Source organism: Larus michahellis, chromosome 8 (genome assembly GCF_964199755.1).
Source record: "Larus michahellis chromosome 8, bLarMic1.1, whole genome shotgun sequence".
In the NCBI taxonomy this organism is placed as follows: domain Eukaryota; kingdom Metazoa; phylum Chordata; class Aves; order Charadriiformes; family Laridae; genus Larus; species Larus michahellis.
This window is the reverse complement of record NC_133903.1, coordinates 30370914-30395306: the sequence shown is the minus strand read 5'-3', so window position 1 is coordinate 30395306 and position 24393 is coordinate 30370914. Positions and strand designations below refer to the sequence as shown.

At 41.8% G+C, this 24393-nt stretch overlaps 1 protein-coding gene across 6 annotated transcripts in view; it reads left to right on the top strand.

Moving 5' to 3' along the window:
* Positions 1-24393, top strand: part of ATF6 (activating transcription factor 6) — a 94897-nt gene that overhangs the window by 36430 nt on the left and 34074 nt on the right. For 2 of the 6 annotated variants that reach the window (XM_074597185.1, XM_074597182.1), the window contains exons 21-25: positions 1556-1693; positions 3523-3642; positions 4565-4667; positions 5821-5885; positions 9943-10054. In XM_074597185.1, the coding sequence (XP_074453286.1) occupies positions 1556-1693; positions 3523-3642; positions 4565-4667; positions 5821-5885; positions 9943-10054 (538 nt within the window). Of the gene's footprint in view, positions 1-1555; positions 1694-3522; positions 3643-4564; positions 4668-5820; positions 5886-9939; positions 10055-10682; positions 10822-11804; positions 11982-24393 lie in introns of those variants that run through there. The other 4 variants (XM_074597184.1, XM_074597181.1, XM_074597186.1 and 1 more) reach the window with 3 other exon arrangements.

Here is a 24393-nt window from a genome sequence, read left to right as displayed (position 1 = left end):
ATGCTATGCAGTAGAAGCAATGAGACATTTGGATACTAGACTACGTATACAGTAAGGAGACCGTCGAAGTACTTTTCTGCTCACTGTTCCTAGTGAAAACAGAGCCTGTAGCATTTCTGCTGCCCTGATTCTGTGCTGCTGCCTGGAAACCTGAAGGAGAGGAGGCAGTCCAAGTGACGTCAGCCTGGATCTGGGTTTGCCCTGGCTCCGGCGGTTATGCAGAACGTGACACAGTTACTCACGGGGAGACCTGGGTTACTGCTAACAGAAGCGCGAATGTGTTGGCAAAAGAGAGGGGATTGCTAGGCATCTATGTCTGCGTGCCTTCTGCTTAGCTGTGGAGTATGTAGTGCCCTCCTTGCTAGTTCTTGCCTTTCTCTGTTATTACCGTTTGAATTTGTTGCCTGTTGCAAAGTGATGCCACGTAACAAATAGGAAAATGAGATCTTCCTCTGCAGAATTTATGCTCTGCTACACAGGAGAGGTGAGGCATGAATTAAAATGGACTCTGTAGGCAGTGATCAACATGCATGGCAAAGATCTCATCAGCATGCTAGGGTCTTGTATTTTTGTATTTTCGCTGTGTTGCTGCTGGTGACGCTCTGCTGTTGTCAGCTAAGAAGCTTAGGACTTGATTTTGTAAGTATACATCCATATTTCAGGAAGCAACCACGTTTACAAAAGAGCAAAGCTAGCCTCTGGAGAGGATATCTCAAAGTACTGGTTTTTGTGCTTTCAAGATTTCTCACTTGCAAATCACCCTTCTGGACTAGGATGCAGTTGATCTCGCATAGCAGTTGTCTGGTCATTTTTCCAGCTCCCATATGAAATGCTGCTACCTGGCTTTGCGTGGAGAGCAGCGCAGACGTTCCTGTGCTGTATGGCTGGCTGGCTGAGCAGCCCCCAGGGGAAGGTCCTTCAATGAGCGCAAGCACAGACAAGGACAACAGGGTATCTGGGACCATGGCCTGCTGCTGCTATGTGGATGGGGCTGTCAGCCCTGCCAATGTTTCTAAACCCAAGTAGAACTGAACATGTATAAGTTTGTGTACAGTTTTGTTAGATGTCTGGCATAATATTCCAGGCTTGCAGCTGCACAGAATTTGGTAGCTGTATTTTCCTTACATATTGTATTCATATAAACTGTATCAATTGTGCTTTGAGGCTGATGAAAGTTTAAGTTCAGGGATACTTTAATTTGACTGTAGGTAATTTTCTTATGCCTGCAGATCTAGATTACGAACAGATCAATCTCAGTTTCATCAGGTGAAGCTTGTGGGGGAACATGAAAACATGAAAACCAAAGCATCAAAATCCTTCGAACAATTAAAACTAAAGAAGGGAACAGAATTGCTTTCTGCCTACTAATGCTTTGAATGACAGTAATATAATGACACAAGACATCATGTTTTTGTTAGATATGACATGAACTTTATCTACGTAATATAGCCGCAGCCACATACTGATCCACCTGTGTATTTAGCACCTTACAGTAGCGTGTCTTGCAGACCCTTATGTATGCGATATATTTTTCTATCGTTACTGTGTTTTGCAGTGTGTTCGAAAAAGATCCCAATGGAGTTGATTCCACTGCGAGTTCCAGCCACCGGACCAGAAATCTTCTGGAGTTCTCAGCTAGCCAGGAGTCCAGCACAGCTCAGAAAATACCCGGGGACATCATTCCCGAGAACAGGTTAGATGAAAACTTTTAATGTTAGTTCAGTGGCAGAGGGCAATGGTGCTTTTTGGACCTCACTGCCCTTCCATTTGCTAACCTTTTTGGCCAGAGTCATTGCCGCTCTTATAGAGCAACTGAGTGTTTTGAAAAGCTGATCTCTCTTTTTTATTATTTAAAAAAGTTTACCAAGTTGCTTTTCAAATGAGTACGATCTTTTATCTCCAAGATTACCCAATACCTAGAGCTTCAGAAGTGTACATGTGGCTATATTGTATGGTTTTAGGGACAGCGTGGTGAAAGAGAGCATATAAACAAGACTATGTTATGGAGATTTTAATAACCTTCTTCAGTTCTTCATCTGTCTGCTTTTTTCCCTGATCTTTATTTTAGCTTGCAAAGTTATGGTATTTGTCATGTTATCTATCTCTTCTTACTTTTCAAGCGTAGTATTTATTTTCTTAGTTGCTCAAGAGAAGACTGGGGAAGTTCACAATTAAGAACATACTCTGAACTTAGCACTGTACGTTTTTAGAAATCTCTGAGTTCATCCTTATGCTTACCCATTATTTAATTGTATAGTTGCTTTCAGGCTTCCTAGATCTCTAGCGTTCAGTGCATAACTGAACATATAATTGTCTCCAGACTGAAGTCTGGCTAATCCAGCTCATGTTTTCCCCTTAGAAGATTTATCCTATCAGATTGTCCCTTTCCAGTAGAGCATTTTGGCTGGTTGAACAAAGCCAGGCACAGATGTGCAGAAAGCCCGAATGTATTTTGCTATGCAGAAAGAACACAATAAATCAAGAGCATTTTAAGACTGTAGCCATGGTGAGGGCTTTGTGTCCTATGTGGCACGTTTCAGACCATGACTTACGAGACGTAGTAGTAGAGTCATTCTCTTAGGAGGACGCGCTAGTGCGTGTACCTCCTTCTTTTCTCACTCTTTCACCCTGTTTTTTGGCAAGCTGTGAGCTCTTTGCTCTTATTCTCCTTTATCAGTTCTAGATGCAGTAAAGAGGAGAGCAGGCATGAAGATGGAGAGAAAGCTGGGAAAGAGAGGGGAACATGAATAAGATGTTGATAAGCTCTTATGCCTGATTTTTCAGAAAGAAGTTGAGGTTTAGGAGCTCTAACTGTCTGTCAAAACCAAGGAGGCTAAGGCTGTTATATTGATAGTCTCTCAAGAGAAGTACTTATAATAGGTATTTGGTGATAAGTAGTTAGCCCCTCGGGAGGTACAGGTAACTAGGAGAAAGGAATATTAGTCATTGCTTTTTTGCTGAGAGCGCTGTGGATTTTTGTATTGGAATACGTGCTCTTTTTCACTTTTTATCAAAGCCAAGCTAGCTTCTGGAGACTGTTGTAGATGTAAATCCTCTCCACTCCGTTGTAATGTAGTTTGTGGCTGCTCCATTGTCATATAGCTCATGGTCTTTACATTTACATGGTTTTAGTGGCTATTAAATTTAGTATTTCTGTAGCAAATCTTGCATGGTTCTGGAATGAAAGAGTAAGTTGTTTATGCAGAGATCTCATAGTTTAGATAGGAATATTTTACAGACTACGTTTTCTTTCAATATCTGGCCTGCTTGGGAAGAGATCCAACATGTGCTAATGCTCATCTGTCTTCACTGTGTTGAGTGGTATGAGACCCCTTTGGGGAATTGACTGAGACCGCTGGATGTTTGATAGAAATTGTTATTCCCCTGTTTCAGAAGTCCCATGGGAGCAGCTGTAACCTTTGTGGGTCTGCTGATGCTAGTGCTTATTCTCTGGATTTGGTCCAAGGTTCATGAAAAACTATTTAAAGGGATTTCTTGGTGTCTTTTTCTTTTTTCCCCCAGATATGATCGTTCTGTATCTGATAATAAAGCACTGATGATAGTCTCAGAAGAACCACTGTTGTACATTTCACCACCCCCACCCCCCTGTCAGCCCCTGATCAACCGGACAGAGTCGCTGAGGTGAGCAAACAACCTTTTCTGAGCATTTAAGCTTTTATTAGGAATTTAGATATAAATTGTGTGTTGGGTGAGTGCTATTGGACAGACAGCTGTGAATGATGTTATTATCCATTCATAGTGTTTACCCAGTATGTGACCAGTGCCTCTGTAAGTGTCTGCACTGTCCATTGTCTGCTACCGTAGAGACAGGAGATCAGCTTGGATCCTTGTAATCTTTTGATGTTTTTAGTCATGATTTTCATTCAGTTTTCACACTGGTCATTTAGCAATAACCAAATAACAATTTTCTGATTGCCGAGAGGTTTTTCATGACTCGAAAGAGAAATCACTTCATATGTAGAAATGTTCGCAATATGGAAATCAGGTCCAGCTAAAAGCCTGTTCCATCTGAAACACGTACAAGATGGTCTCCTACTCTTCAGCTTCTGGTACAAGCAGACTGAACCTGACATTGCAGATGTGCTTTATTCACTGTTAGAAAACACCTAGCTCTGCTTTTTCCAAAGATATGAGTGTGTCACTAACCTTATCTCCATTCTGCTTTGTCCGTTCTTTCCCTCAAATTTATTTGCTGTGTTTTAGCCTTCTTAACCAATATGTTCTCTTGAACTGATCAACTTTTGATTTTAAGTATCACTAGTCCTTCAGTAATTTCAGAATTACTGTTCATTGGGCAAAAGAAAGTAGTGTATCTGCTTTATGTTGAAACATCTGTGATCCCAGTACTTTATAGGTATTTCCATACCCTCATAAATTTAAGCTTGCAATTTTATTCTCTTACTCTGACGTTAAAGGTAAGTTATCATAAGGTAAAAAAGTAGGGATCTGCAGTGTCTTTTATAATGGCTAGTTAAACTGTTTTCTAAAATTAAAAAAATTCTACTACTGTTCTTTGATCTGATAATGCTGTGGGTTTTTCTAGGCTGAATCACGAACTTCGAGGATGGGTTCATAGACATGAAGTGGAACGAACAAGATCTAGAAGGCTGTCAAATAACCAACAGCAGAAAGCACGCGTTATGCAGGTAGGCAGGTTTATACTCGTGAGTCAATAGCACGACAAGATAATTTCAGACAACATAACAAAAAGAATACTTGTCTGTGCTTGTCATTATAGGAAAAAGTAGTGATGGTGCCTGTAATTAGGGTACCCAACACTTCCCATTTTAAATTGCTGGGTTTGGTTGATTATTATGTTATTAGAGGAGTTCTTCCATTCTTGCTCTTGGATTTAGGTTAGAAGTTTTCAGGTTTTTTAGCAGTCATCAAAATACATTCAGTGTTTTCTAAAATGAAATCAATAGTTAACCTTTTTATGGCTGCTTTGTAAAGCTATGGAAGGGTAAGGATAAGCAGTTGCTTAGTGGAAAGAAATGTGCAGCACATTCATCTGTCTCACTGTTGAGGGTCACAGCTGATTGGTTTTGTTGAAATATTCCTATTTCATTTTTTCAGATTTTTGCTAGAGGGTTACGGTTTTGGTAAGACTACAGAATTATAAGATTTGTCCTCATACTTCCCATTTTTTAAAATCCCTTTCATCTACATGGCATACCGATAGCAAGGATGAAATTAAGACCATGAATTTTCAAAGTGTTTAATTTGATTAAAAGATAGTAACAGCTTTAAAAGGAATTGAACTTAATGTGGGAAATACTGCACTTTTCTCAAGAGAAAGCAGCTCCTTCTCAGTGGGGCCAACAGAGAATGGTAGAGCATTTCAGTAGGGCAAGTTTGGGTGCTTCTAGTGTTTCAAACACCAGAAGTGTGTTATGGGTAGTATATTTTGGCAGAGGTACAAAGTGGGTGTGACCTCAGAAGAATTCTGCAAATCGGACATCAGTGATAGCAAATTTTGCAGTTGGATGACACAATATGCGCAACTCTTGTGTATGGTGCCAGCCTCCCTTCTGACTCTGAATTTGTGACTTCAGATTTAACTGTATTAAAACACTTGCGCTTTTTTGTGGTTCCAGTTTGTTTGCTGGCCATTTCAGTTATTCATGTTTCACCAGTGGAAAAACGCACGTTTACTGTGTGGGGCACGGATTAACCTCTGCACTCCGTTGTATATTAACTCTTTGCTAGAGATGTGCATCATGTTTTATGTAGTGCCAAACCAAGAAAATGCTTATTGTTTTTACTTTGTGTTATCTTTTTATTTTCCCCCTTTTTCAGAGCTCCCTTAGTGAGAAGGCAGTTTCCCAGCTAGTGGCCATGCCTTACACAGACACTAGCCTCAGGTAAGGCAGAACACCACCTTTGTTGTTGCTTTCTACTTAATAACCTAATTTTTCACCAACAGATGGTAAAAAATGCCAGGTTTCACCTTGTAGGTATTCTTAAGCCAGGTGCTACCTACATTTATTGGCCTGATTTCTGTCCCTGAGCAAATTAACTGCTTCTAATGATTTAAGAGTCTTAAGAAAATCTTTACTTGACTCCGCAGAGTCCCTTCCTAAACAGATTTGAATCTTTAGGGAAAAAAAAAGAGGGAATTGTCTTGGAACTGTCTGGGGGAACAACATCAGTTTGTAAGAAGGTTTCAAAGGGACATGAGCCTGGTAAGGGAAAGGTTTCTCTCACCATCTTCAAGAGTAGAGCCATTATAGCTAGCACCAAATTATTATGACAAAGTTAAAGTATCATTGCATCCCATTTGCATGGTTTGTCTCCATCTCCTGGTTTTCCTTGATGATTATTAGAACACACTAATCCAGAGCTTCCTGATTTCCCCCACCCCCACCTATCCTGGCCCTCTTCCCTGGCAACACGAAAAACTGGAGAGAAAAGCTTAAGGAAACAAAAATTCTCTCTCCTGAGTTATATGTGACACTGTTTGGAAGGTTCTCTGTTTTGAAGTGCCAAAGAGGAGTATAAGAGCAAAATGCAGTATAAAGGGGACTTCTTGTTGAGAAGAACACCTGAAATGTTGCCATTGAAAGTAAGACATCTGTGACCCTGCTGTTTGCATTGCTGTTTTGAAAGCAGGATCATCCTGGGAGAAAACAGCAAGCTGCAGGAAAACGTTATGGAAACCAGTCTGCTAAATTTTGATATGTCTTAACTTACAAGAAAAAAGAAAAAGCTTTTTTTAGTTCTCCAGGCAGATGAAGGATATTTGTTTTAATTGAAGACTGGCCGAACAAGCTTCATGGCATAAGGCAGTTTAATATACATGCTTGCATTACTCTTTAAGAAAAATATCTGGATTATTAGAAGCAGTCTGCAACATCTTGCAGCTCTGCATGGAATAATCGACTGTGCTCAGAAGGAAGTGAGGGGTTTTTTTTTTTTTTGCAGAGATGAATGATGTTTAAATGAACAGGACCAGTGAGTCACGGCAGCTGCATGCTGTGACTGTCCTGGAACTGCTAAGAACATAGAACAGACTTCCAGTTCTTCCCAGAGCCATCAGCTATTAGATGCTCCATCACAGAGCATCCACAGATTCACACATAGATTCCACAAAGAATCACAGGGTAGTTTAGGTTGTAAAGGTTCTCTGGAGATCTCTAGTCCAACCTCCTACTTAGAAGGGGTTTAACTTCAGGTGTACTGTGTCTCTGTTAGAAAAGACCGTCTCCATCTCCATTGTAATCTCCATTAGGAAGCTGAGTATTGCACTTAGAGCCCCCTCAGCCTCCTCTTCTCCAGGCTGAACAAGCCCAGTTCCCTCTGTCTCCTGTCTCTCCTTGTACATCCTGTGCTCCAGACCCTGACTGTAATGCAGCCCGTTACGCAGTTGCCCTCTGGATGCCCTGCTGGCTCGCATTCAGCTTGCCTGCCACCAGCCCAGGTCCTTTCTGCAGCGCTTGTGCCTCATCGATTGGGCGGACAAGAAAGGTGCTGCTTATTCAGTTTTGTCATTGATGCTGCCCCTGTGGAGTATACAGTCAAGGCATTTAATTTCTAATACCAGTGCTGTGACTGGAAATTGAGTGACTTTTTACCTTCTAGAACATCCTTGTTGGTGACCTGAATCCACGAACAGGAGGACGTTAGCAGGATCTAGATTTATCTTTGTAGCACTGAGGATGCCAACATTGTCATGTTGGTCCTGGATTTCAAAAGAAAATTGATAAATTAAAAATGCAATGAAGTCAAAGCAGAGGAGGAAGATAAACAGTAAGATGATTTCAAGAAAAACATTAAAACCTCTTAGCTATCTACAGTCTGTTTAGCTTTCTTTAGAGGTAATTTTGATGAGGGTTTCTGCAAGTGTGTTTTTAGGGCTCCAGATATCAAACTGGGACTCTCCAATTATTTTCCTGTTTCTAAATTTTGCACTATTAAATTTGTGGTTCATGGTGCGTAAAGCACTGTGTCCACAACCTCATTCCTTCTTAAAACAAGCATATGTGCAACATCCTAGTGCTCTGTGATGCATAACAGAGTGCCCTTCAGACTTTTAAAACAAAAAAGACTCATTTGTCTCCCAATAAATGGCCAAACTCAGCACCGCTGTTTTGGATACACAATTTAACGATGCCTTCTTGTAATGTGGTAAGGTATTACTAAAACAACTGGTAGCTTTGCAATTGCTTTGAGATCTTAAGTTCCTCCCTTCCTTTCATGGAGCAGTCCATTGTGGTTACCCTTAGATGCTCAAAGGTAGGTATGGTGTAATACCGGTAATCTACTGGTATCACTTGGAATCTGGGACCAGCTTTAGAATTATTCCGTGGACCAGGAGAGCTTTGTAGAGGCCCGGTGGTTTCCAAGTCCTTTGGAACAATTTTCTCCCAGGGCTGGATTTAGAGTTATAACAGACTGTTTTTTAGGTCTAGCTGTGTCTTCTGGAGTGTGGGCGAGCAAACGGATCTGTGGGACCTATTTCAATTTTCAGGATGTGTTTTACTGAGCAACGCGTGGGTGTGATGCCTTTTATCACAGTAAAACTTCAGTGCTGAACCTCAGGGGTGGTTTGGTGGGCCTACATGTTATTATGCATGAGTAATCAAGCTCAGATTAGCTCCAGTCTTTGTTTTCCTGTGTGTGAAGGCTGTGATCCCATTCCTCACTTGCATAGTTTTGCTGAAGAGGATATATAAGGTAGAGCTGCCGCCTCTTGGTCCCTCAGGACTTACACCCCCAGTCCTGTTAAAGGGTAACTGGCTTGGCAGCTGCAGTCCTTTGATTGCGACAGGACTATGGTAGCAGTAGAAGAGGAGATAATAATGGTCTACTGTTACTGCTGCTCAAGAAAATCACTTGATAGATTTGTGCCTTGTTTTGGGTGTGTAGTTATGTGTATTTTAGAAACATACCAAAATAATCTAAATTAGCCACCATAGTTTAAAATCTGGGTCAGGAGAAGACAGCTTGGGAGGGATAGCCTGGTCAGTGTTTTGGCCACAACTACTGCAAATGGTCAGTACGCTATTAAATTGGGAAAGAATAAAAATGACTGGTTGAAGGTCCAGTTGAAGGTTTGTGTAAGTACAGCTTTCCAATTCGATTAAATGTGTTATTTTTGAACGGGACTAGGGAAGTATACATGATAGCAATATGTGCTAGGAATTTCTCACCTTTCCAAGATAAACAGTGGATAAGTACCATGATTGTATGACTTGCCAGTGTTTTTGCTTAGAATAGTTTAGAGTGTCTTTTCCTCACATCTGATATACGTGAGATGAAATTGAATTGTGAAAAAGATAAGCCAGAATTATGTGAATATCTTATTTTTGTTCCACTGTCTAAAGTGAAAATCAAGAGCAAATCTTTGAGTTGACCAAAGAGATGCAAAAAAAAAAAAAAAAAAAAAGTGGGTGAGAGAGAAGGTGAAGTTGTCACTTGACAGTAAATGAAAAAAGCTCTATTTATAGTTAACTTTGCTCTTCTTTCAGTTTGAGTGATTGGATCCTTAGCAGTAAAAAAAACATTAAAAATATATTAAAAGTTTTGATTTTTTTATTTCAGAATGACATTTCATTCTAAAATTTCCTAAAATCTGTTTTCAGAAGTCATCACAATTTTTCAGATACTTTAGGTTGACTTGAAACTTTTTTTTTTTTTTTTTTTCTGTTGAGCTAGCAAGAGGGTTTTTGCCAGCCTCAAAACCATTAATAAAATCAAGCCTGGAAAAGTTTCCTGCAGCAAGACCTTTAAAGCACCTTGAACTTTCAAAAAATACCCAGTAGTTTCACTGTTTTCACCTGTGTTTAATGTTCCTCATGCTTCTTTCAATTGATGAAGAGCCGCTGTTCCTTTGAAAAGCGGGTCTTTAAAGTCATTGTCTCACTGAAGTTAACTTTCTTGTCTGAAATAATTACCTTCTCCCCTTCTTTATTTCAGCAGGAACTCAGGGAATGAGCTGCAAGTGTATTATGCCTCTCCAAGGAGTTATCAAGATTTTTTTGAAGCTATTCGCAGAAGGGAAGATACATTCTATGTTGTGTCATTTCGCAGAGTAAGTGTAGTAGTTGTTCAATTCTGTCCTTTTGTGTATATCCGTAAGGCTGTTCTAGCACTGAGTGATGCTTCTGTATATCCTTTACGATAATATGTCCAGATCATGGTCTTTGCAAAATATGCCCATCACAGTTAGGAATGGAAAGAGAGCTTTGCATAAAACATTGTAGTGCCAGGGCAAGACAGCACAAAATTGCATGAACCCTGTGGCTAAACACTTGTGCATGGTAGCAGGCCAGTAATTGGAGTAGTTAACTGGATATTTATTTAATAGGTGTATAAACCTTTTGTGCTTCTGGGTGTAGGAATTTATGTACCCTGTGCACAAATTATTTTTGACAGCTTAACATAATATTATTTCTGTCTTCCACTAAAACACTTGAATTTGCAGTTTTATGTGTCACATATTGCAGCTGTACAGGACTCTGCACTGGCACAATTTTTCTTCTGCTTTGTGACTTGTGAGTCGAGACAGATGAGGAATTCTGCTGTCTGTGCTGGGATACAGCGCAGGGTTGTGCTACAGCTTTGTCAGGCACATCTTCACATCTGCAGCATGGTTAGTGACAGTAAAAGCTGTTTTCAAATGGAATTCCAGGTGTTTGATGGCTTTTTCTGTACTGCAGGCCCGAGTGGTGTTGAAGCCAGGACAGCTGCAGTATTGAGAAGCTGCTTGGGATCTGGTGATGGAAAAGATCAAAGAAAACAGTGGCTGAAACACCAACTCGGGGTTGGGAGAGTTTGTTCCCTCCTTTTTGCAGAGATCTTGATAAGTCCCTAGACATGTCTATAATGCCTATTCGTCCCTGGCCTGAACCTGTGTTCGTGGCTTGCTGAGCCTCCTGCCTTGCTATTTTGCAGTTGTGATATTAGATAATAGCCCGTGGTTTTCCTAGGACCCTGCAACTCTCCATTTGTTTTCTCATCATAGGAGTGTCCTGAGAGGGGTCCCAAGGTGGTGGGGAACCAGTAGTTGCCACTACAGCAGCTCATCCAGCTATAACCAGTTCTGTGTAAGAGCACACAGAGAAGCATAACTAGTTTCAGCAGTTTCTGTGTTGTCATAATTCTACCAATCTGTAGATGCCATATGTACATAGGTAACAACCCTGTTCGACTTGGTCTATGGTAGCTTTCTTAATTTGTGAGATACACACCTTTAGAAAATGTCCGGGCAAAATAAAAACAGAGGTGCTCTTGTTAGGATTAGGGGTTTATGCTGAATAGAAATATGAGGTTAGTTTCCAGTTTGGGGATTACTGGGTTGTGTCACAGGGCTGGAATTTTGTTATTAAATGCTTGGCATGTTCTCTGTTCTTTCAGCTAGCAACACAAATATAGCTGGCACCAGGCTCCACATATCCTGAGGATGAGTAGAAGGGAGTGAAGAATTGATTATAAAAGTTTTTCTGGAAGCTCAGAACAAAAAGCGGAATAGCATTTGCGTAGTTCTTTACTTGCAGACGTTGCTGTAGTCCACCTGAATGCCTGTACGAGTACATAGGTTCTGTTTGCACTGTTGGATTAATAACCTGGAAGTTGTGAGCTCTCATTTCGACTTGCAGAGCTGTCCTTGGACAGGGTGTCTTGTGCCACAGAATCCCTACAGCTTGGAGAGGTGCAGGGACTTTTTTAAACCATCTATGAAGTTTATTTCGTAGTAAAGCTGATGGTATTTCTGTTTTATGAATGAAACATCCTCAAATCGAAGGCAGTTTTATGCATTACCTCATTTATTATTTTAACAGGGCAAACCTGATCTAGTGACAAGCTCTGCCCTGAGGCACTTTTAAATGACTTGCTTGGATTCTTTTGTGAGTGCAGAAGAAAGGACTCCCGCGCAGCCCGAGGGGTGCCATCAGCAGGGCCCTAGCCTGGGAGGTGCCCTTTCAACCTTCTCCTGAGAACTGCTGACTTAATTTTCTTTGAACCACAATTCCATTTTCAATGAGGATTAGGAGCTGAGAGAGGGGACTGATTTCCTCCTCGGTGCTATGGGACTGTTCACTCCTGTTGCTTGTATGCTTGTCCAAGTTAGAAGGCAAGGCCTGGAGACGGTAGGTTTTGTCCTCCTCTGGCTGTTTGCCACACAGACACTCCCAAGCACTTAATAAACTGTTAACAGCCATATACAAAAGAACAGGAATCCTCCAGTTAAGAGTCCCAGGGAGTGGATGGTTCTGGTATTGGTGATGGTCCTGCTGCAAGTGGGAGGCAGGACTATGGATCTCCAGAGATCCCTCCCACCTGATGCCTCTGGGATCCTCTTTCCACAGGCTTTCCGCTCTGTGTGCGGTGTCACATAACCCATCATCTCTCCTGGGTGCATGAGCCAAAATTTAACACGGTTTTTGTGTGTTTTCTGCATGTTGTGCCCTGAGTTCCTTGGATTTTCTAGAATATGGCATTAGGAAGGGCTGCCCATGCCTCTCTCATATAGTAGGACTTAGCCAGGGTTTCTGAAGGTGCAAGCTGGGGGAGCAAAGCTGAAATGCGCTGTGTCATCTTCTGATGATGCTTGGTACCCGTAAGAACAAATTTCTCATCATCTCTTCAACTTTATTTTCTTTCCTTGCCATGGAAGGCTTGCATGTCTGCATATTTACAGTTGGAGTTTGATTTTACTTTTTTTAAAGGAGAATAGAAGAAAATAAAAGTCGTACTTGGATCAGCTGTGTCCGTACAAGAAGCTGGGATTTCACTCTGGGAGTCTAGAGGAATTAATTTTTTGCCATTGCCAGGGGAATCTGTAATGTCATTTTTAAAGAAGAAGAAATATGTAACTGACAGTGAGTAAAGAATTCTTGAACTGAGGCAGTGTTGTCTCCCAGCCCTGCCAGGCCTCAGCAGCCAACATCCCTCGTAGGCAGGGCTCGTCACCATTTATTTCTTGAGATGTTAACTTGTTAATTTTACTTTTTCTCTTTGCCTAACTTTTCGGAAGCCATCGTTTTCATCAGTCATTTAGCATTGCAGAAACGAATACCTGGCAATGTAACAAGGTATGTGTTCCCAGTAGTATATATTCACACCTGGGCCCTCTGCTGTCCCCAAATGGCCCAGCACTCAGAAGCTACATCTTTGCAGGCTGTGTCTACATTGGGCTGTTTTAGGTTGGTTTTGGGAGCGTGTTCAGAGCTGAAAGGTCTGTGCAGCGGGTACTGAGAACAAGTTGCCGTGCTTCTGTGAAAAGGGTATGGCAGCTTGAGCTCTGCTGAAGCACGCTGGAGTCTCCAGTTGGCGCTGAACCTTCCTTCCATTTTTCCCAGTTCCAAGAGGCAGAATGAGTCTGTTGCTCTATCAACCCCTTTGATTTCTGCCCTTTAACATCTGTGATATCCAGTCTGCTTGATCTGTTCTAAAACCCCAGTGGAGCACGGCTGCAAAATCCAAGTTAGTTGGTGTAGGGTGCTCTGCCAGCAGGGAGGTAGGCGTCTGGCTGCCACGGCAGGTCCCCTGTAAGCCTGGCACTGAAACAGCTCTCTGTCTCAGAGCTCGCATCTGTTTTGCCATGCAGTATTCAGACCTTGAGGTTGTGTCTAGGATTACTTGAATAGCTAGCTTAATTTGAAAGGTAATAAAGTGAAATCATTGAAGAAAACAAATCCATTCCAATTTACTTCAGCCTGTTAATGCTGCTCCAGATCGAACCACTCTTGTGTGGTCAGGGTCAGAATCCTCACGCAACTTGCAGTGATTAAGCAGTAGATGTCCTTGTCCTGGAACATTCTGCCAGTGACCCTTTGATGACATCTCTGCAGGCTTATTATGGACAGTGTCATTATTTTAGGCTAAGAATGTAATTATTGTTCTTAAGGAAGGCATGGTTTAAAGTTTGATTCACTTAGGAAATGTAGAAGGCCACTAGCATTCCCTCTCACTACTTTCTCTATTTGTTTCAAAGCACAAATGTGTCCTGATATCAAAGTTTGCCAATTACATTTAATGCAGCGCACGTACAATATCTTACAGTATATTGCAGTAAAAAAATAGATATTAAAAGGTGATTCTGGTTATTATTTGTTAGAGCGAGAGTGATGCTGGCCCTGTGGAAATCAGTGGCAAAGCCTTCACCAACTTCAATAGGGCCAGAATTTCATGTTGTAAATTTCTACTTTGGTGCCATCATGGCACTTAAATCATAGAGCTTCAGGGAAACGTATTATTATGGATATGAATTTCTGGTCCTACAAGCCAACATCTGCAATGAGCATTTAAGGACTTCTCAAATTCTGCAGACAAATTTTCACTAAAGTGACTAGGCCAAATGTAAATCAGATCTTTTGTTCTTTCTTTGTGTGAACACTCAATGTGCTAGGAATAAAAATATCTAAGTTGTGTTTTGCTTTTGTTGGTAGTAAGCCTGTGTTGTGTTAATTGTATTTGGGGTGATATATTACTTTCAGGCAGCAAATGATTACAGTGCCTGGCTTTTACGTTCTTGCATAGCAGTAGTTTGCTGTGCTGCACAAGTCAGTTCTAGCAATAGTTTGAATTTATTCAGAGAACGTGAGTGAGGCAGGTTACAACTCACTGCACTCTTGACACCATCTGCATCCTGCAGGAAAAACTGCATTGTAAGAAGTCAGCTTCAGAGAATGTTTCATAGCCAGAAATTCAGTCCTAACGTATGCTTTTCTCCTATTTTGTTACATTTGACAATGGGTGGCTTTTACTGAACATGAAGTTTTCTGCTGTTGACTTTGTGGATTTCCGTGGGCTGGGATGTATAATTTGGTCTTCCATTCAGATAAAATGCAACGATTAGACTCACATCATCCTGCTGGTCCTAAAGACACAGTAGCTAATTTATACGTTTGAGTCCTGTGGATTTGCAACTGCTGCGAGCTAACACGCAGATTTTAGAAAGATTTTAGAAACTCCCGTTTCTCCTTGGGGAACCTGCCCTTAGCTATGGAGAGGAAAAATGAACTTTATTCCAGGATCCTAGGATTTTAAAGTCTTGTGCTATATTGTATACAGATGCTGAGAATAATATATGCTGAAAGAACTGAGGGTAAGGGCATAGTATCTATGATAAAATTGCCTGTCCCATTCGAAGCAGAGGTCGCCCTTTAACCTGTCTTCTCTGTGAGGCCAACCTTTGCCTCCCTGGAAAATTTGAGAAAGCAAACAGTGTGTGTGATTGTGCTTCAGCATGCCCTGAAGCTCAGCGAGCCAGCCTCTGTCAAATTATGGATGCATTTGACTTTCAAATTTGAAAATCCATTATGAAAACCTCCTGTTTCCATCTAAGTGTCAATAGTGAAAATGAAGTCTGGCTGCATTCTTTGTTACAGATTCTCTATTTGCTGGCTAAACTGTGGATTTTCTCCATGTCAGAGAGAATTTTCTCCTCCCAAAGTCCTGGTGTCCCTATGAAAACAGTGAAGCAAGCTGTTCTTTTTGGTCTTTCTCAAACTGTCATCCTTCCTGGTGTGGAATATTTCTGGTCAGTGGGGAGCAGGGAGAGCTGACTGTCAAAGGGACTGGGAGGTGGTGGGGAGAAGGGTTCTCTGTGGTCTTATGGATACTTAGCTTGTAGCATGTCAGGGCTGTTCTTGTTTAGTCTAAAAACCTCCAGAGAGAAATATAAGAATCTAAAATTAAGTCTAAAAATGTATGTTGGTCTGTAGAGCACAAATGGCCTCTTAATCCTGGGATTATCAAAATATGTGCACACAAATACAAAAGTAAAGAAGCAAAGGGCTATGTGTGTGCTTCAGAGGGACAGCATCCGGGCCATCAGGCTGAGCGAAGAAGGAAGCGAAGGAGTCGGGCAATGAGACACCTCGGATGTGTAGTGAGTGGAAGCCAAAGAGGAGCAGCCAGCAACTACCAGCTGCAGCATAGCCTCTCCCGGGCAGCAGCTGTCTGCCTCAGCCAGATGCAAACAGTGGTTAGGAGGGACCGGAACAAGAATGCAAAATGCGTTTCTAAGAAGGGAGGTAATGCCTGTTGCATCAAGTGGGGTTTTGTTTCCTTTGGAAATGTCTCCAAGACATTTTGGAAGCAAAGTCTTACTCACTCTGATTTTTATCTCCTTGGGTCCCTTTGAACCCCACTGTCCTCCAAATTGAGAATGAATGTGATGTTGAGCACAGATGTGTAAGTAGAGACAGAAAAGTAACTCAGATATGTCTGGTGTGGAGCAAAAGATATTCTTGAGTTTTGTGTGTATAGTCTTGACTCATTTGTCTTCTGTATGGTTGCTGGAACTTCATGAATCATATTAATGCCGTCACTGAACTTCTTTCAGCCTTGTGTGTCCCAGGCCTAACTAATACTTTGTTATTTTTAAACTAGTATTTGGAAGGACAACATACACTGTAGATAATTGTAGTGAAAATAAAACATACTGCAAAAAATGTCTCCAAAACCCAAACTGGTTGCAGACAGACGTGACCAGTAACAGTATACATGTATTTAAAATGTGCTGCATGCTTGACAGACAAAGAGTTGCGGGCAAGAAATAGAGGAAGATTGGTGGTTTTGGAAAGCCGCTGTAAAAGACCCACTGCTTATGAAATTGGTGTGGACATAGGCAAGAGAAGTATAATCGGGAAGTGGGGGAGGAAGATCTGATTATGAAGTGGGAATTGTCTCAGTAAAGGAAGTGACAGCGGTATCTCACTTACTAAGAACAGAGAACAGTCAATTGCTGACAACAAAGTGAGCAGGAACACAAGTTTATCCACAACCAAGTAATGTGCATTCAGTTAGAGCAGGCAGTGGAAATGCAGCTCTGAAGCAGTTCCTTTCCTTCAGGAAATAACCCAAGTTTAATAATGCATTAATAATGCTTTAATAATGCCAGATAATAATGCGTTTATCTTTAGCGATAGCATGGTATTCATTGAAGAAGATTTGGCTCAGATTATTCTGAACAGTTCCCAGAAAGGAATGATGGGCTCTTGCTTATGATCTGTAGCAGTATTTCATTATGGAATTGATGCTGACCAAGCCCTAACTGTATAAAGACATAAATGATACCTTCAACTCTGCAGCTGCAGTAGCCAGTAAAACATTGACTTGTGTTTGGTAGGAATGAGCTTCTGCATGAAAAGATGACCTTCATGGTATTTCATTTGCCTTGAATAATAGTTTACTCAGAGAGCACTTCGAAATACCCGTGCTTGTTTTCTCAATTGGACTTCACATTTTCAGTTTCAGACTGCTGATTTTTTGCCGTTCATTTTCAGTTTTTATATCGGTCCAAGCTCTAGACGAAGTCTTTATAGAGGCAAAATGTGCAGAATTGAGATGTTCTTGATTTCATTAAGTAGTGTTTGCGTCCACAATATAAATCCTACCTTTTAGTGAATGTTAATTATTACAGTATTACATTTGAGAACATTATTTAAAATCTTAGGCACACTTTTAGAGTTAATTCTGGTCAGATGAAGTTATTTGCTTTCAGTTTGAGTTAATCCTTTTGTCAGATTTTTAGCTGGACAGCACACAAAGCTTATTTTATGAAGTAAGAGCCCAGGTGCTATTATGAGCGTGTACAGATTATCATCACCTCCCACTGGACCAAACAGAACACTTGCAGCTTCCAGATTTTATTTTTAAATCACTTACATTTCTAGGACAAGAAGTGTGATAAAATTAACTGTACATTTTTATCTGTAAACTGGCTTTGAAACTTGTAACTGGCTTTAAAACTGTTGGAGAGTGAAACACAAAACTTGTTTTCTACTTATGGGACTCATGGTTCCTTGTGGCTGATCTGCCAGGATGGCTAATGGAAGGACAGAGTAGTAGTTGCGGAAATTCACTTGCTTCTCATAAAGGGCTAAGACATGTTAGGAGACTCTGGCACCTAAATCTCCTTTCTGTGAATCCTAGAAAGCAGTAGGGCCTTTCCCCAGAATGCAGTCTTTGTTTCTTCTCTGTGTTTTATCCCAGTATCAGGATGGGTTTGTTGCAGAAGTGTAGGCTCTATGGCTAAACGCTCTTTTATTAGAGTCCTATATAAGTGTGTTCTACCTGTGTCCACAGCAGTTTCTCACCACTTAATTCTTTAAAAATATACTTCTATACCAGCTCCCAGTAGGGTGGACTTTTGTTTCTGACAGTTAAAGTGGAGAGATGGGTCTGAGAATGAAATCATTTTGCTTCATGCCTGGTATGGCTTGCTTCTCACCACGTAGCTGGATAAACTCCAGTTTTGCCAGCATAGCTGATGGAAACTGTCTGGCTTTGGGTCAGTGATTTAGAATTTGGAATATCTTGGGCAAAGCTGAGAGATCTTTCATGCTGTAAACCACTCTTGAGGGAATCCTCTTTGTGTTTTGATCACAAACGTTAAAATGTGCCCATGAATAATTTTGGCACTAGAAAGTATTTCTCATCAAGAGAAGGCAAAGCTACGCGGGAGGGACAAGTGAACAACTCAAACAGCACGTGCACCGCTTAAAATCCTAGGTAGAAATGGCCTATCTGTTAAATCCCATGGGCCACTGCCCTGGGAGTTTGTTAGCAAAGGTCCACTAAGCATTGCATTGCATGAGTGATTATTATTGTTCCTTGGTTTCATGACTATCCAAAATAAGGTTTGAAGTATGAGCTATCTCAAAGAGGGGTAATACCCAATATGAGGAAAAGGACCTTAAGCTGTGCTCAGACTGAGAGCTCGCTCTGTGCAAGGAAGGTACACAGGCTGTTGTCTCTTGATTTAAGTCCAGCCAGGCTCCTGTGTGTTAAACAATACTCTCCTCTGAGACTATAGAAATGGACATTCCCAAGCTGTTCCTCATTGATGGTTCCTTCCCTGAAGCCTTGGCCGGTGTGGAGGTTCCTGGGTTAAGTCACTTGTTAGCATCTGGGAGGCCCTTGTTTAATCTCCTTTCCAGGAAACCAGCGTGGGACTCTCCTACTTTCTAAGAACAGTCCTGAGTGCTCGGACCAGGAGTTTTTCACTAGGATCAGGAGCTCAGTAGGCAATCGCTGGGCAGGTGACTACTGGAAAATGAGGTTGAAAAGGAACCATTTTGCTGTCTCAAGTAGTCTGGGGCTAGCATCTCCAGAAGGGTATTTCCTTGACATCAGGGAAATACACTGTGGGTTCCTCTTTGATTTTGCTAAACCATCTGTTCGGTATGTGCTTACAGGCATAAGCTGTAACTCTCCGGCAGGCAACCAAGGTGCCGCATACCATCTAGGCAAGAAGTTTCCGAACTTCTCAAGCTTAGTTTCTCAAGCACCAACATAGAGAAATGTGTACAGAAATGAAACGGGACATAAACACTCTGTCATTTGGAGAAAAAGGACAGATGCAGCAGTTTTCTTGGTGTATAATTTTGACAAAAGCAGTTAATTGTGGCTCTAGGATATTCTCTAGAATAAGACAAAGTGTAAAGAACGATGTTTACACAAGCAGAAAGAAACTCTTTAGCTTCAGGCTAAACACAGAGGTGATACTACAAATGCTAAAAAAGGAGTGTTAAGCCAGCCAGGTAAACTGTTGCAATGTCATGACAGGATATTTCTGTTCCAATGTAGAGTTGGTTAGTGTCAGTTTGGGATGGCAGTCCAGGATGAGGATTTTACCCACAGCACGTGATTTGCCAAAAGGATGTAACAAGTGAGTGTTAAAAGTGTGTAAGTACTTCAGTCTCGTTATCTTGCACATGTGTGTCTGCGTACAGAGAGCAGGGCTGCAGATCTTGTCAGGGAGAACAGCCTGATGTCCTCTATGTTCTCGAATAATTGGCATTTAAATCCCTGCAGCACTCCTATCCCTCCTCTGCTCTCCTGGCCATTAATAACCATCACCGTCCATTATCCTGCGGATTAGGACCTCTGCACGTGGATCAAAACTGACAGCCCTTGTGATTTACTTAGTCTCTCCAAATCTCAATAGTTGATTCAAGAATTTACATGTTTGCTTATAAAAGTCACTTCCAGTAATTCAATTCTCATAGAAAATAGATGCCTGAGAACAGGACTGGTCTGGATTAAAAGAAGGAAGACAAACCCAGAACCCTGGCACCAACGGCTATGGTACCTTTTGTTCGATTCTGTTACAAATCACCTTTGTCTGCTTGCAGTGCTTTTTCTGTTTGAAAACATCCTGACAAAGCCTTGCTGCAGCTGCGTTGGCTGGTATGAAATTACAATATTGAGTCTGACCCAGCAAACGATGCATCGCTGTGCTCCTTGTCTGTGTTTCCTTCCCACTGGCAGCATGTGCAGTTGTTATAGGGCTGTGCATGCTGTTGGTATTCTTATAAAGAGATTTCTGTGTGATCAGAGGGAGAGCGGGAAATGATCTGCAGCTCCGGGACTGCCTGGAGTTCACACTGCCTTTGTGCAGGTCAGGGGTAGCTTTGCAGAGCCAGGAGAGGTTCAGAGGGCAAGAGAGAATGGAAATGAAAGGGAGCGCAAGCACCAGGATGAACTAGCCCCAGGCTCTTGCTTTTCTGTGTACCTTCGTGTTGTGGGCCTGATTACGTCTTTTCATTGATCAGCTGGGGTAATAGAATAGAGACTACACATATTAAATCGGTTAATGACGAGCTGAGTGGCCCTCCAGCTGTGTTGGAGGAGAGGATTACGAGTTAGTGCCTTCAGGGTGCTCAGTACCTCTCTGATATTTTGCAGAAATTGTGCTGAGTCCAAGATGTTCATTCTTTTTGTGTAGAATTAAAACCACTACAGTAGTAAGAAAAAGAGGGAATGGCTCATATGGGAGCATGGTTCACGTGGTTAAAAAAAGTGCCCATGCAATTGATGCTATCTACACAGTGAGATCAGTTATTTTGCCGTAGTATTTATAGTCTCAGTGTACAAGAGTACAGCGACGTACTTAACTTGTCTAAAAACCTTCATGCATCATTCTTCACATCTTTATTCTATGATTAAAATTCCAGTAGAGCCTTTCTTTGACCTAAGTGTCCCCTGCATTTTGAAATAGTTAGAAAAGCTGGAAACTCCAGTGGCTTCAATGGGGCATTTCATTTTTAAAACCCACATTTATGAAAACACGGCTTCTGTGGTTCTCTGATATGGTTGCATCATACTTTGCAGTATGTTGGCAGAAAATGTTGAAATTAGCGTGAGACTTCTTGTTTCACAAGCAAAATGTACATAATTAGAATACTTGAAGGCAAAAGCATTTATTGTGTTTCTAGATGTTTAAGTTAGTGGCACGTGTCAAGAGAGATGTGCACAGAGAACTGCACCAATTCATTTCTGTTTGGTGTCACTGGCACCACCTCCTTGTACACCAGAATTTCTAAATAATCCTTAATGAAAAGCATTTTGTAAAAATCCACTAACAGTCCTGTGCAGTGTTGCAGTTTTGTTTTTTACTTGCTAACAATTGCGCTCAAACTGTGAATGTTCACAAAATCATAGGAGTGTTTGCTGGAGTGACCTCTGCAGGTCTCTAGTCCAAAGCGGGACTATTGTCAGCACTAAATCAGCTGTGTCTTGGTCTAGCTGAGTCTTGGGACCCACCTAGAATAAGGAGACCTGCCGCCTCTGTGATGACCCATCGCAGGACTGCACCGTCTGGCAGGTGAAGAATCTGAATGTCCCAAACCACCACACATGGCCGTCATCCAGCACTACAGAGTTTGGCTCTGTTGTCTCTGTAACTCCCTTCAGCTAGTTGTAGGTTGCTCCTAGGTTGGCCCCCTTGTCTCCTCTTCAGCAGACTCAACCAGCCCAGCTCCCTTCATCTCTCTTCGCAGACCACGTGCCCCAAGCCCTGACCACCCAGCCTCTGCTGGCCTCTCTTCAGTTTCCCCACATCCATCTTTGGCTGGGAGAAGAGAAGGGGACCCAAAACTTTACATGGTGTTCCAGCTGTGGTCTCATCAATGATGAACAGAAGGTGACAAAACTTTCCTCAATGCCCTGGCTACACTCCCCACATTTGGCTTAGGTTTGCGTGATTTGCAGTGTTCCTCTAATACTTCCGGTTTTTTTCTTAAATAATTTCACAGACTTCTGTTGCTTCTTTACAAACTACCAGGTACCACAAATTCTCAAGCACCACACAAGGTTCCTTCTCCACTCAATAGAGGCAGAAAAGCCCCTCAGTTTTTCCCACCTATCCCAAACACCTTCCGCTGCATGGACTGAATTTCCTTCTGGAGGTGCCTCTCTCCTTCTGTAGTTTTTGAAGGGAGCCTAGACAGCTCTGTCAGACAGCTAAAGCTGGAAAAAATTAATCTCACCCTAAGTGGGGAGATGAAAGGCTTCTATTTGCTTGAGCCATTATGTTTTAAATGTGGTTGAGAGTTGGCAAGTACTGATAGAAGAAAACATATTGCTCTCCAGGAAGAGAGACAGGCCCAGGCTGAAAGCTATAGCTTGATGGATCTTTTGAGTAGCATGCAAGCAAGCATCTAGCTATGTTTTTATATTCCTGGAGCTGACGTTTCACTCTCTTTAATCTAAGCTGTTGCCTGTGATCTTGCTAATTCAATTGCTATGGCAGACAGACGGGCAGCTACTCACATGCACAGTCACAAGGCGGACAGGGAGTGTGATGTTCTTGTGCCAGTTTACACCCCTGATCATTTATCAGTCAGGCTTCAGACCAGGATCCAAGTAAACAATTGTTGTCACAAGAGAAAGCTTTTCTCTAAGGAAACTGCCATTTTCATCATGAGAAGTGCAGTGTTTTGCCTCCATCACAGTGCTGTACGTTTTGATGGCGTGTATGAGTTCTGACAGCGCTGTAGTAAAAAAAAAAAAAAAAAAAAAATAATAATAATAATGCTTTGCTCTCACGCTGTTCAAAACTAGATGATTTCTTCTCTTCCCTAGCTACATGAGTAGCTTCCAGGCTTTTTTTTAGGGTAAAAGGCAGTGAGCCAATTAAACAGTTTACCGCCACCAGAAAGGAGAGTTCCTGTTGCCAGTGTTTCCTTGGTTGTGCATGCTCTGTCAGATCCGTCCTTGAGCCATTTTATCGTGTTGGCAGAAAAATGGCCTGAAGATTTCAGGGGACTCGCAGGAGAGCCTGACAATTGCCAGAGGTTGGCAGGGAGCATGAGGGCTGAAGGAGGGAGGTTCCTCCTCTCCTTTCTGGTGGCCATGGGGGTCAGAGCGGTCAGCCACCTGTAGGATTTGCCCAGCCATTCTCAAGTGTACTTTTGTAAGGTAGGTTGGGGGTGATTAAGGAAGAATGTCAGGCATGCAGATCCATTTTGCCACCAAGTGTGAGTTAATGATGTAACTTATTTACCGCTTTTAAGACAATTTTCTATCAGGTTGTTTTCTTGTTTTGGTTTGAGGTTTTCTTTTTGGGGGGAAAACATTAAATCTTTGTAGCCATTTTTCCCATTATAAAATGAAGTCTGTTTTCAGAACTGATTTACGTCTTCCTCAGCAACACTAGAGATTCAAATAGAGCAGGCACTTAGCAACAAAACTGGACTCAGAATTGAGATTTAGAAGGGAAACTTAGCTAGAAATGTGAAGAGGAGGAAGATCATCAGGCTGGGGTAAACATGAGTTAAGCAAACTGACAGTCAAAAAAATGAAAGGGACCTTCATACTCTCATGTTTTAACTGAGATTATTAGTAACAAAGGTGACAACTTCTTTAACGTTATTATATTGAATATCTCTTTAATTAGAAGAAACTATGAATAGTTGATCAATCCATAGCCGTACAGATGTCCTGGGATCTGCCCAATGAGAAACATCTTTCCAACAAGCATCTGTAATGCGATACACATTGCACAGATTAAAACGCTGCCGTCGATTTTGGATTCAGCCCACTGCATCTTGATGTTAAAACCTTGCTGTCTCCGAACCGACATTTTAAGAAAAGCAAAAGGCAGCTTGGATTTGGAGCACCAGCCCTGGCCCCAGTGTGCCAGACCACCGTCCAGCCATCGGCGGCCTAGGAACTTTGCCTGTCCCCGCTGCCAAGGCGTACAGAGACCCACCCAAGTCTCAATGAGCTGAAGTCATTGCTGGGCTCTGGGTAAATCCTAGGGGATTCGGGCAAAAATGCAGCCTCGCTGCTGGCTGGGAAGAGTGCATGTTTCCTTGTTATCTGGTTGTGTTTCTTTGTGTATCTCTCATGTTGTCTTATTCTTACGGGTTTGACGGTGGCATTTGAATTTATATTTATATAAAGGCATGCTTTTATTCAGCTTCGGCAGGATGTGGAAGGAGGGGGAAACCATTTTCTGTAGTGAAATCAGGGGAGGGAAAATGATAGATCAGTAGAGAAGGAAGAGCACCCATTTCTTTAGGTTCCTCAGAGAGACGCACCTACAGCCACTTTACCCAGCAGATACTCACAATGCAAATGAGACCTAGATTTTTAAAAACAGGTCAAAGGCAGTTTACTGAAAGTACTGCC